The sequence below is a fragment of the Rhinopithecus bieti genome, unplaced genomic scaffold, assembly GCF_001698545.2.
Source record: "Rhinopithecus bieti isolate Rb0 unplaced genomic scaffold, ASM169854v2 scaffold_78508, whole genome shotgun sequence".
NCBI lineage: Eukaryota > Metazoa > Chordata > Mammalia > Primates > Cercopithecidae > Rhinopithecus > Rhinopithecus bieti.
In genome coordinates this window covers 717,500-731,107 of record NW_016829854.1, presented here as the reverse complement: position 1 = coordinate 731,107, position 13,608 = coordinate 717,500, and the positions used below count along the sequence as shown (strand labels likewise).

The window sequence follows — 13,608 nt, the reverse complement described above, 5'->3', positions numbered from 1 at the left end:
GGGCGAGGTGGCGGGCGCCGTAGTCCCAGCTACTTGGGAGGCTGAGCAGGAGAATGCGTGAACCCGGTGAGCGGAGCTTGCCAGCCGAGCTGAGATCCGGGCCACTGACTCCAGCCCCGGGTGACAGATGGACTCCGTCTCAAAAAAAAAAAAAAAAAAAAAAAAATGTATTTTCCTATTTCCAGAGGGCATTTGCATTTCATATTTCAAATTCTTTGGGACCACTGTTGATTGTTCTGTATTCAAAACATGTTGAGGGATGGGAGAGAGAGCCACAATCATTAGCCACAATCATTATTTCAGAGCTCAACCATTTCCCCTTTTATTTGTAAAGTAGCCAGCGTTTATTTCATAGCTACACCCTCCCAGGCAGGAGTTCACTGCTCCCCACATTTCCGAAAGGGGCAATGAAAATCAGGGGAGACTAACCCTTGAGAAATGCTCAAGAGCCCCTGCGAGGTCCCCAACCGCCTTAGAAAGCTCCTCCTTCCTCCAGTCTTCCTTAACTCCCACTCAGCCTTATTTTTCTCCAGAGAATGTGTCGCCATCAGGCACTATGGTACGTATTTGTATGTTCACCTGTTGATTCTCTGTCTCCTCTACTATGTTGCAAATTCCATGCAGATACTATTCACCTGCCCATTTTACAGAGGAAGAAACTTAAGCTCAGAGTTTAGGAACAGCCAGTGAGTGATAGTGACAGTGCTGGCATCTAAACCTTTCATTCTTTAATTCCATTAATACGTATTAAGGGTCTACCACGTGCATTTCTGCCAAGGTCTGGGAGCACAAAAACGGAGAAGAGGGTTTTGGCCCTCAAGCAACTTTCAGTACAATTATGGAGACACTCGTTTAACCAATAACTTAGACACAGAGTGGAAAATGCCACTAGAGAGAGAGAGAGAGAGGCCCATGATATTGTAGGACCAAGTAGCAAGGAGACTGAGTGTGACAAGGACTTCTTGAAAAAGGTGATATGGGCCAGGCACGGTGGCTCATGCCTGTAATCCCAGCACTTTGGGAGGCTGAGGTGGGCGATCACCTGATGTCAGGAGTTAGAGACCAGCCTGGACAACATGGCAAAACCCTGTCTCTACTAAAAATACAAAAATTAGCTAGGCGTGATGGTGGGCGCCTGTAATACCAGCTACTTGGGAGGCTGAGGCAGGAGAATTGCTTGAATCCGGGAGGCAGAGGTTGCAGTGAGCTGAGATCACGCCACTGCACGCCAGCCTGGGCAATGGAGGGAGACCTGTCTTACAAAAAAAAAAAAAAGAAAAAGAAAGGTGATATGAGTTGAGGCTTAACGGATGCCAGTGGAAGATCAGGGCAAAGGGTGTTCCAGACAGAATGGACAACCTGACAAAGGCTTGAGAGGGAAACAGTCTGACCTGTTTGAGGAACTGTAAACATTTCCATGTTGTCGGTGCCTGAAGGCCCAGACAGATACCATATTTGGAAGAGGAGGCTGGAAGAAGCAGCAGCAGCTGGTAGGCACTGGGGCCAACTCATGTGGGACTTGGGCAGGACTGCACAAGGCTGGCCTATGGGTGCCTTCCAAGCTTACCTACCCCAAGTACCATCCTGGAGGCTGCAGACCTCCTGCTCAGGGGCAGGGTGAGACTGGGTGGGGACAGCGGGGCGGTGCTTGGGGAGTCCATGAAATTGTTTTCTGCCCCAGCTGCATGGCTACCCCCAGCTGACAGGTCCCCCCAGGGCGGTTGGGGTACTGTTGGTTTCACAACACCCCTCTTCTCTTCCCCCAGTGTCTCTGGAGGCTAAGAAAAGAGGAAGCACTTTGCAGACTTCCTCCTGGGTCCGGTGCACCCAAGCCCAGGCTGGTCTTCTCCCAGGGGCAGGGCTGGACCTGCCCATTGCATTCTGCCAGAAAAAAAAGGGCCTGGGTGTGGCTCTGCCCCTCATTCAGTGGTGGACATGCTAGCGCCCAGGCCTGGGACTAGGAGAGTAGGCTGGAGTCCCAGCTCTTTTAACTGCTGTGTGTGCCTGACAAACTCTTCTCTGAGCCTGAATCTCAAAGAGGAAGACACATCCTTACTCAGCAATTTGAAACTGGGGTGATGTGCATTAATTATCATGGAGAGATCCCCAAAACATTCTTTCAGAGTCACAGAGTACATCCCTTTTTAAAATAATAACATGGTTTTGTGTTTACCTCTACATGTATGTAAATGCATAGATAAATGTCTGGAAGCTAAACAGCCAACAAGAAACAGAGGTTGTCACTGAAGAGGAAAGGAACATTGAAATTGGTGGTGGGGGGGTCTTTTTCTGTTTTTTTCTTTTTCTTTTTTTTTTACTTTAAGTTCTGTGATACATGTGCAGAACATGTAGGTTTGTTACACAGGTATACATGCGCCATGGTGGTTTGCTGCACCTATCAACCTGTCATCTAGTTTTTAAGTCCCGCATGCATTAGGTATTTATCTTAATGCTCTGCCTCCCTTTTCCCCCCATCCCCCAACAGGCCCCAGTGTGTGATGTTCCTCTCCCTGTTCTTTTCTTTCTTAACTAAAATGCATTGTTTTTATTTATGGAACTAAAATAATGATAATAAATGAAGGAATTGGAATATATGGTTATCAAGGGTTCCTTCTTCTGAACATTTTATTATGGAAATGTCCAAATACACAGCAAAATTGAAAGACTTTTACAACAAAATACCTATTCTCACCACCTACATTCTACCATTAACATTTTACTTGCTTTAACTACGTTTGTCCATCTATCTGTCCATCAATTCATCTTTTAAAATGTATTTTGAAGAAATTACTTCAGCACACATATTATTAACTAGAGTTCAATTTCAATATTTGTTTACAGTAGTTTTCTTTTAATGTAAATTTACAGGCAGAAGGCAAAAGATTAAATGTTCATATGCTGAGTTTTTACAAATGCATATATATTTATGTAACTTAAATCCCATTAAGAGATACATTTTTATCACTCTAGAAAGTTCCCTCTTGTTCTACAGTATGTGTGTGTATATATACATATATACATATATATGCATATATACATACATATATTTGCATGTACATACATACATATATATGCATATATACATATATACACACACACACATATATATATACTTACATATATATATACACACACATACTTTTTTTTAGAGAGCAGGTCTCACTATGTTGCCCAGGCTGGCCTTGAACTCCTGGTTTCAGGTGATCCTCCCACCCCAGCCTCCCAAGTAGTTGGGACTACAGGCCTCTGTGGTGTATTTTAATTGCTGACATCTTATGGGTCAACACTCAGCACAGAGCCAGGTATATATTAAATGCTCAATAATGTTGGTGAAGGAAGGAATGAGTCTAGGAATGAATGTGCAGGTGGCTTGCTCCCCTAAGGGCAGGACCATGTCTCTTTCTTTTGCAATCACCACGGAAATGATACAAATCAAATGCTTAATAAAGGCTTATTTATTGTGGCCAGGCAGGGTGGCTCAAACCTCTAATCCTAGCACTTTGGGAGCCTGAGGTGGGAGGATTGCTTGAGCCCAGGAGTTTGAGACCAGCCTACACAACAAAGTGAGACCCCAACTGTACAATAATAATAATAATAATAATAATAATAACAAAATTAACCAAGCATGGTGGTGCATGCCTATTGTCCCAGCTACATGGGAGGCTGAGGCGGGAGGATTGCTTGAGCCCAGGAGGTCAAGGTAACAGTGAGTTGTGTTCACCCCATTGCACTCCAGCCTGGATGGCAGCACGAGATGGTCTCAAAAACAAAAACAAAACAAGAAAAAACAAAAACAAAACAAAACAAAAACAAACCTTTGCTGATTACATTAGTTATATACTGCTGTGTAACAGATTACCCAAAATTTAGCAACCTAAAACTGTATAAACATACAGAAGGAGCAAGACTGAGATTTAAAAAATTATAACTATTTAAAAAAATGGAGACAGGGTCTCACTATGTCAACCCAGGCTGGTCTTGAACTCCTAGCCTCAGGCAATCCTCCCAACTTAGCCTCCCAAATTGCTGGGATTACAAGTGCGAGCCACTGCACCTGACCAACATTTATTATCTCACAGAGTTTCTGTAAGTCAGAAATGTGGAAGTAGCTTAGCTCAGTGGTTTTGGCTTGGGATCTCTTATGAGGCTGCAGTCAACATGTCAGCCTGGTGAGAAATCATCTGAAGCCTGGACTGGGACTGGGGATCTGTTTCCAAGATAGTTCACTCACATGACTGTTGGCAGGAGGCTCTGTGCTGGGTGCTGTGCTGAGCTCCAGGGAGTGTAGGAATGAGTCAGAACCAGCCTCCCCTTCCAAGATCTCTCTCTCTCTGTCTCTCTCTATTCTCTCTGTCTCTCTGTCTCTCTCTCTCTCTCTGTGTGTGTGTGTGTGTGTGTGTGTGTGTGTGTGTGTGTGTGTGTATGTGTGAGTGTTGGGAGTAGGGGTGGGGTTGGAGGGGTCAGACAGCTATGGAAACAGATGGTGTCTACAGAGTTCATTAAATACCACAATACTGGAATAGTGGTTTTAAAAAATTGCTTTGCTGTAATTCATATTCATGACATAACATTTAGGACACATCATGCAGAGAAAGTCTCCTTCTCTCCTTATTCTACAGCCACACGCTCCTCCAGCTCAGAGGCACAACTATAACTTGTTTTGTGTACCTTCCAGAACTATTCTACACTTATAAGACATTTCCCACCTCCTTAAACAAAAGACAGCACTATTCAAAGTGCATTGTTCTGTACTTTGCCTTTGTTTTTTTTTCACTTACTCTATCTTGGAAATAATTCTGTATCAGTACACAGAGCGACCTTGTTCTTATTTATGGCTGCATGGTATTCTATTGCCTGCATGAGCCACAGTTCATTTAACCAGACCCCTATCACTGAACATTTGGTTTATTTCCAAACTCTTGTTATTAGAGACAAAGCTGCAATGACTTTCCTTGTACATTGGTTTCCACTCGTGTGGGTATAAATGTCGGAGAAATTCTTGGCAGTGGAATTGCTGCATCGAAGGGCTCATGCATCCTGGTAGATATTGCTCAGTAGGGTTTATACCAACTCGCTCTCCCACTGGGAATGTGTGAGAGTGTCTGTTTCCTCACACCTACACCCACATAGTGAGTGATCACACTTTTCCAAACTTTGCCAGTCTCTTAATTGAAAAATGGTTGCTCGGTGTTAATTTGCATTTATCTTTTGAGTGAGGTTGAACATCTTGTCGCACGTTTTAGAGTCATTTGTATTTTCTGTGAACTGTCTGTATAAATAATTTGCCTATTTTTCTATTAGGTTGTTGGTCTTATTTACTTGTAGGTCTTTACACATCAAATGCACTACCCCTTTGTCCGCATGATAGACTTTGAATTTTTTTTTTTTTTTTTTTTTGAGGAGAACAGGCTGCTTTTAGATAAAAATGAGAAGTTTCTGCAGATTGTATCATTTTCTGCACATTGCTGCAGGGCTGCCCAATGGCTGAGGCATTGGGAATACTGTGTAGGGCTCCTAAAGGTGATGTTAGAAGCTGGGGGGTGGGCCCTGGGGACGGCAGGCAGGGAGTAGGGGGACAAGGAGGTGGATATTAGCTCTTGCATTGGATGGAAGGGGCTGCCACAGGAGGCAGTGAACTCCCCAAGGTAGGAAGTGGGCAGAACAGGCTGGCCTGGCTTTAAGACCCCTCTGCCCCTGCTCTCAAATACCTGAGGATAAGCAACAAGTCAAGTAGGAGGACCCACCAAGACGGCCATCAATTTCTGGCCATTTAGGCCTGATTGGGTGGTTACTGTATCTGGAAGCTCCTAGTAACATTATTTAATAGTAATATAAACTCCTAGAATGTAAACTCCAAGAGGCCAGGGTTTAAATGCTAAATAAATGGTTGTGGAATGAATGAATGAATGAATGAATGAATGAATGAATGAATGAATGAATGAATTTGGTCAAAGAATGTGAGGGGCTACTATTTCTGGGTGGGGGTGGGGGTAGGCAGAGTTCTCTTTCTCTCCCTTCCTCTTTGAACCTACTCTCTCCTCTTCCTTCCTCTTACCCCAGCTCAGTCAGGTCTCTCTCTCATGTGGTCCTGGTTCCAGGCTCCTCCTCACGTCGCTGCTTCCAGACGCTCCTCTGTTTTCCTATTGATCCTCCTCTCCAGCAGCTTGATTCGCTTCAAAAAATGCAGGTTCCCTGGCTTGTTCCCAGGCAGGACACCGTGGTTCACGCCTGTAATCTCAGCACTTTGGGAGGCTCAGGCAGGTGGATCCCTTGAGCTCAGAAGTTCAAGATCATCCTGGGCAACATAAAGAGAGCCCGTCTTTACAAAAAATTTTAGAAATAGCCAGGTGTCGTGGTGCACACCTGTAATCCCGCTACTTTGAAGGCTGAGGTGGGAGAATGGCTTGAGCCCAGGAACTGGAGGCTGCAGTGAGCTACGATTGTTGTTCCACTGCCCTCCAGCTGGGTGACAGAGTGAGAACCCGCCTCAAACAACAATAACAACAATGACCACAACAACAAACATTAGATCGCCTCCCATTGCCTGTGCTTCCTAGCTTGGCCTTCAAGGGGCTTCTAATCTACCCACTTCTCTGGTTTCCTCTCCTGCAACTCCTACCCACCCACCTTGTCTCCCACCTCACACACTCCGTGTTCCTCCAGCAATCACAACGGTCACTGATTGAGCCCTTTCTACATGTACTTTTATGTGAAATATCTTGTTTAAGACTCACAACAATCTATGGGATCTATGAGGGTGAGGCTATTATCAACCCCACTTTACAGATGAGGAAACCAAGACCCAGGGACATTTTAGGGGCTTTCCAAAGGTCACCCGACAAGCAGATGGCAGAGTTCGGATTCAAAACTCTCTGACCCTCTGGCCAGGGAGCCTAAGTGCTGCACCAGTGCTAACCAGTTGCCAGTCCTGGGTGTGCCATGCTCCTTCAAGCTCCCCTGCCTTTGCTTGTGCTGGGTCCTCATCTGGAGAGCTCTCCCTTCTATTGTCCATCCACCAAAACCTTGTCTTTCAAGCTCTCGCTCATGGGTCACCTCCCCTGTGAAACCTTTTCCAGCTTCGCCAGAAAGAGCTGGTGTCTCACTCTTTGACTTTACAATTGAGAACTTTGTGCTGTGATTATCTGGGGACTGTCTTCCCCATCAGTGTGCCCGAGTGGGCAGACTGTGCTGTATCTCCCTCTAGTGTCTTGTGCAATGCCTGGCACAGAGCAAGTGCCCTCTAAATGCTTGGCAGCTGAATGACAGTGGCCCCGGGACTCCTTCTCCTTAGCACAGAGTTGGGAAGGACCGCTGGGAGCTGCCAGTGGAAGTGGGGAGTGGGTAGGAAGTTTCAGGGCCTCACCTTGGGAGAAGCGTCCATCTAGGGGCAGCTGGAGATAATTTTACCACTCACCTTTGGGCCAAGACCATCCCCAGGGGATCCAGCTGGTGGGGAAGTTCTATACTTGCACTACCCCAGCAGTCCTTGGGAACCAACTATCCCACCCCTAGGGGGGTTTCCCCTCTTGTGATGTCAGGAACTGAACCAAGAAGGGAAGCAATTCTTGGCAGGGTCTCTAGATGCTACAGGAGGAAGTGTGGCCAGAGTCTCCATACTCAGCCAGTGCCCTTTGGACCCCAGGAACTAAGGGGTTACATGGCTTTGGTAAGAAGGTAGTTCCGGAGTGGGTGGGGACTTCCTTGGGGTGTGAGGGAAATTGCCCCATCCCTGGAGCTATGGGGTAAGAACTGTCTGTCCCAGTGCCTCTCAGCAGCCCTGTCACTGTGCTCTGGCTAGGACTTTGGGCAGTTTCTGGGCTTTTCTTGCAAAGCCCCAAGGCCTTTAAGAGGTAGTACTATATCTTTGGCCCCTGTCCCTACCCAACCAACTTTTGCCTCTCCTGCTGCCTCGCTCAGGAACTTACTAAGGCTCCCTGTAGCCCCAGGTCCAAATGCCTCAGGCTACAGCCACTACATCCCAAAGTCTCAGAGACAGGACAGTAGAGAAGCTAGGGGCATGGGCTCTGGGTTACCCAGACGAGTCCAAAGCCCACCTCACTGTGTGACCTTGGGGTATTCACTTCACCTCTTGAACTCCAGTTCCTTCATCCTGAAAATGAAAAGAAATAAAATCGACAACCTCAAAATTAAGGAATTTGCTCAATAGGACAAGTTTATCCAATGGAAGCCATCACAAATCAGTTGTTCTCAGAGTGGTCCCTGGACCATCAGCATCACCTGGGTACTTATCAGAAATGTAAATTATTGGCTGGGCACGATGGCTCATGCCTGTAATCCCAGCACTTGGGAAGGCCAAGGTGGGCGGATCACCTAAGGTCAGGAGTTCAAGACCAGCCTGGCCAACATGGTGAAACCCGATCTCTACTAAAAATACAAAAATTAGCCAGGCATGGCGGCGCACACCTGTAATCCCAGCTACTCAGGAGGCTGAGGCACAGAGGTTGCAGTGAGCTGAGATTGCGTCTCTGCACTCCAGCCTGGGTGACAGAGCGAGACTTTGTCCCCACAAAAAAGAAAAAAGCAAAGTTTCAGGCCCTTCCCCTTCTCTTATGGAGAATCTATCGGAGTAGGGCTCAGACATCGGTGTTTTAGCAAGCCTTCCAGGAGATTCTGATGCCTGCTGAAGTTTGAGTACTGTCACAGATCAACTTGACAGAAAGCAAATATAGTAGGTGAATATACCTGGAACATCAACATCCAAAAGGGATTAATATCTCAAATTTATAAGCTACTCTTGCAAATCAATGAGAAAAAGACAGGAAGCCCAGTAAGAAATGAACAAAAGATATGAATAAGGAAGTCACGGAAAAGAAAGCACAAATGGCTGATAAGTACAGGAGGAAGTTATAATTTCAGGATTAAGAGAGAAATGCAGATTAAAACAACTTGCCACCTTACACCCAAACTGAAGGCAAAGTTACAAAATCAGATAATGAAAAACCTGATGAAGATGTGGGGAAACAGCATCCTTCACTCACTATTGGTGAAAGCCATTCTGGAAGAAGTTAATGAAATGTAAAACCTGCCTATGACCTAGTAATTCCACTCTTGGGTTTAGAGCCCAAAGAAATGCTCACATAGGCCCATAAGCTTCATGTACAAAAATGTTCATCACAGTGTTGTTTGTGGTAAGGGGGAGTTGGAAGTAACCTGGGTGTTCATGTCTGGGGAGATGGATAAAGAAAACAGTGGATGCTCAGCTTGAAATATTTTGCAACAGTTGGATACAACAGCGAGATTTTTCAACAGCAACATAGGTAAGTATTTAAAACATGTTAGGGTGGCTGGGCATGGTGGTTCAACCATTAATCCCAGCACTTTGGGAAGGCGAAGTGGGAGGATCACTTAAGCCCAGGAGTTGGAGGTTGCAGTGAGCTGTCATCGCACCATTGCAGTCCAGCCTGGTTGACAGCAAAAACCTGTCTCTAAAAATTTTATTTTTTTAAATTAAAAAAATTATAGAATAAAAGAAGCAATAGAATGAAATTCTTATATATACCATTTATGCAAACACACAAAGCACTGTGTAGTTTACGTCCAGGGACATGTATCAGCACGTAGAGTTAGATGTTCATGGTAAAGAGGAAAAAGGAGCGTGGGGAACATGTGGATTGGGAGAGGGTAAAACATCAGAAGGACCCTACATGGACCAGTGATAATGGGATGATCATTTACCACAAACCAAGTATGAATTATGGAACTCTTTGGACCTGGAGTCCTAATAATATTTTTTGAAAACAGCTAACAGTACCTATTTTACGGTGTGTACAATGTGTCTGGCCACGGAAGCCTTTGCAAGGTTTTACAAACACATTTTGGCTCTCCTGTGTGGGTCTCTGGTCTCCTCTCAGGCCTCGTCCCTTTTAGCTTTCCAGCCTTTCCTCAGGCTGTGCTGAATGCTGTCCCCGTCCTGACTTCTCTACCTCTCCAACCTCGCCTTCGTATTTCTTTGGCTACCTCAGACTCCCAGATGGCTGCCTATGGAGTCTTGGCTATTTCTGGTTTGGGACTTGAGCACAGAGCTAGGCTGTAACAAGGTTGCAAGGGGACAAGTATTGTTCCTTCTTCCCAAACAGTGAGCTCCCCTGAGGGTCTTCTGAATAGCTCACCCCCACCTCAGTTGCGGTAAGATGCACCTAGGCATCTTTTGCTTATTACCAGGCAAGAAAGGTAAACTGAGTCAGAAAATGTTTGATGCGGAAAGGAATATTTATTGGGCACTTATCATGTGCTAGACTCAGCTCTAAGGTCTAAATCCTCAGTAATCCCTACGGCCACCCTGTTAGGTGGATTGGGGCTGAGCTCACTGGACAGATGGGGAAACGGGAGCACACAGAGGTTATGACACTAACCAGATGGAGGCTCCAGGTTGGCCTGGCTCCAAATCCAAGAGTTGAAGGAACACCTTGCTTGGGGTCTTGAGGCCAGAATGGGACCCAGATCACCCCGGAGTCAACCCTGGGTGGAGGAAACCGTCTACTCCACACTGACTGTACAAGTCAGGCATCAGGGGACGGGAGACCCTGACATTTAGAGCCTTAAAAAGACCTTCTACACTATTTAGTATGGCCAGTTTGAGGTCATATAAGGAGAATCAGGAGATTCCCTCAAGCCCCTTCCCCTCTTTTTGAACCATAGTTTTCCAATCTGTAAAATAGGACAGAGTTCTGGAAATTCTTTTCTCAGTCTGCCAGCAGGTGGAGCCCACTCTTCACGCCTTCCTCAGCCTCCAGAAAGCTGCGGCGTCCCGGGGAGGAGGTGTTCTGGGGCCGACCCCTCTGGGCTACTGGGACAAAGCAGGATCGCTGCCCAGCCCCAGCCCGGCAGAGCGGCACGGGAGCCCCGGGTGACTGCCCAGGTCTTTAGGGCCCGGCTTCGCTCACCTGCTGCAGGACACTCTCGGTACTGCAGGGTCCCGGGCCCCAAAGGCAGGGAGCGAGACCCTGGAGTGAAGACGCCCCCGCCCCCGCCAGGTGTGATGAGTGGGCCCTGGGGATAGGGTCTCCCCCGGGGATAGGGTCGCCCAGGCAAAGCTGAGACTCAGAGGTGGGCTGCGGGGCCACACCGTCCGCAGGGGCGGTGGCTACAGGTAGTTGTCTTCAGCGGCGTCGCTCCCACCCCTGGAGCCCCGGGGCTCATCCTCATCGTCGTCATCGTTATCGTCGTCCTCGGGGGCCAGCGCCTCGATGTCGTGTGTGATGTCAGCCAGCAGCCGGTGGAAGGCCTGTGCCTCGGGCCGCTGCGCTGCGCCATCGTAGCTGCGCACCGCAGAGGCCGACGTGGAGCTCATGCTGCGCTTGATGCGGCCGAAGCTGTCAGTGAGGATGCCGCCCTCGCGGATGCCCACGCCCTCCAGGAAGCCCTCAAAGTAGCCGATGTCCTGGTCCGGGATGAAGGGCCGCATCCCTGTGAGCGGAGGGACGTGGTGAGTCCTCAGGGCACGGCCCCTTTCCCTCCCACAGGTGAAGCGTCCTCTCTGCAGATCAGGGTGCAAATCCCTGCTGTCACTCACTGGCCGTGTGGCCTTGCCCAAGGTCCTTAACTCTCTGAGCCAGCTAATAACAGCAGGGCGCTCAGCACACAGTGAATGCTCACTACATACTACATTACTGTACTTTTATTATTATTATAGCCTCCGCCTTCTGGGTTCAGCGATTCTCATGCCTCAGCCTCCCAAGTAGCTGGGATTACAGGTGCACTCCACCACGCCCTGCTAATTTTTGTATTTTTAATAGAGACAGGGTTTCATGTTGGCCAGGCTGGTCTTGAACTCCTGACCTCAAGTGATCCGCCAGCTTCAGCCTCCCAAAGTGCTGGGATTACAGGTGTGAGCCACCTCGCCAGGCCTATTTTTGTTGTTATTATTAGTACCATCATTACATTCCCATTGATTAATTATGTTGAACCTCATTTTCCTCACCTGTAAAACTGAGATAATTGCAGCTGTTCTCTGGGTAGGGATGTGAGGATTAAATAACAAGGTACTCAGCACATACTGAGCGCCCTGTAAACAGTTTATTTCCATTCCTACTTACTAGCTATGTGACCTCAGTCCTTTACTTTGTTACTCTGAGTCTCAGTTTCCTCACCTGCAAAATGGGGACCAATAATAGTATCTACTTCTCAGAATGGGGGCATTCAATGAGATGATGCTTGGCACATGGTAACTGCCAAGCACATGTCAGCTTGTTCGTACTATTCCTCCTATGATTAGCCCTCCTTCCTAGCTGTGTGACCTTGGACATGTTTTTTAGCCTTTCTGAGCCTCAGCTTCTGCATGGGGTAAGATGGGGAAGAATCAGTCCCTCTCCCAGCTTTGCTGTGCAGATGAAATGGCCACACCACTGCTTAGTTCTTCTTATCAACAGTGTCTCCCAGTGCTGACAAATCCTTTTCCTACTCTGCACCTTGAGCTCCTCATCTGCCCTGCGAATCTCATGATCTGGGTTTCATCAGAGGCTGAAGGATAAGGAGAAAACATTCGCACCCGGGTGCCTGACTGGGATGGCAAGGACCAAGCAGGTGCCCTGGCTGACCTCTGGGGGTGCAGGGGGCGCTCACCGAGGAGGAGGAACTTGCGCCGGTCTCCATAGAGCTTCAGCAGGCCTGTGCAATAGTCCTGGATGGGCAGCCCCAGCCGGTACTCCCGCAGCAGCAGTGCAAATTGCTGGATCTCAAGGGGCCCCAGCTTACTCCGCAACTATGTGGGGGACACCATTCAAGATCAATCCCAGGGAGCAGCCCCACCCAACCCCTGCCTGAAAGGCCCAGAGCCTTCCCTAACGGCATGTTTGGCCCAGCTCGCCTCTGAAAACCTTCCTATGGGCTACTCAGAGGACGTCTAGATCCCTTAGGCTGCATCTAAGAATAGGATGTGGACTCAAGCTGCTGAGTGCAAATCTTGACCCCTTCTCTGAATCAGCTCTGTGATCTTGGATAGTTGACAACCTCCATGATGCTTGCTTTTCTCATCTGCAAAGTGAGGATAATGATGGCATTTTCCTCTTGGTGTTGTTGAAAATATTAAAAGAAATAATGCATGAAAGGTGCTTAGAATGGTGCCTGGCACTCAATTAAGGCCAGCTGACATTAGTTAAGGCCTTTCACAAGCTGGCCTCAGTTTACTCTCCTAACCTCATCTCCTGCTCTGACCTCTGAGGTCTTCTACTTAGGTTATGTCCACGGCAATGTGCAATTCCCAAAATGTTTACTCCAGCCTCCAGGACTTTGCTTATGCCATTCCCACCACCGGCCCCAGCTCACCGTGACCATGTAATCCTGTAACTGCTCCAAGCCCAGACCGCTGTGGTCACTGCTGCTGCAGTGGGAGCCGTGAAAAGAAGGTGTGGACGTGCCGCTGTAACATGCTTCAAAGGTGTCCTGGGAGCCATTGCTGCAGGCACAGGAAGAAGGGCCTTCACTTGCCTCCCTCCAGCTCCTCACCCTCGGGCAGGCTGAAGGTAGGAGGCCTCATCCTAGACTGCACGCTGGCCTCCAAGGCCTGGCACACCCTGACCCCTGGCACCTCTCAAGCCTCATCTCTCACTGTGCTTGCCTTTGCTCTCTGTGCTCCGTGCCCCTCACCCC

General features: G+C 47.8%; 1 protein-coding gene across 10 annotated transcripts in view; it reads right to left on the bottom strand.

The window, feature by feature from the left end:
- Positions 1 to 4,751: 4,751 nt before the first annotated feature.
- CCM2L (CCM2 like scaffold protein) overlaps positions 4,752 to 13,608 on the bottom strand; it is a 21,389-nt gene continuing 12,532 nt past the window's right edge. For 9 of the 10 annotated variants that reach the window (XM_017865036.1, XM_017865032.1, XM_017865030.1 and 6 more), the window contains 3 exons: positions 13,285 to 13,414; positions 12,583 to 12,721; positions 10,212 to 11,427 (listed from right to left, as the gene is read on the bottom strand). In XM_017865036.1, coding sequence (XP_017720525.1) covers positions 11,105 to 11,427; positions 12,583 to 12,721; positions 13,285 to 13,293 — 471 coding nt within the window. In that variant the 5' untranslated portion in view covers positions 13,294 to 13,414 and the 3' untranslated portion in view covers positions 10,212 to 11,104. Of the gene's footprint in view, positions 6,296 to 8,054; positions 8,111 to 10,211; positions 11,428 to 12,582; positions 12,722 to 13,284; positions 13,415 to 13,608 lie in introns of those variants that run through there. The other variant, XR_001883983.1, reaches the window with a different exon arrangement.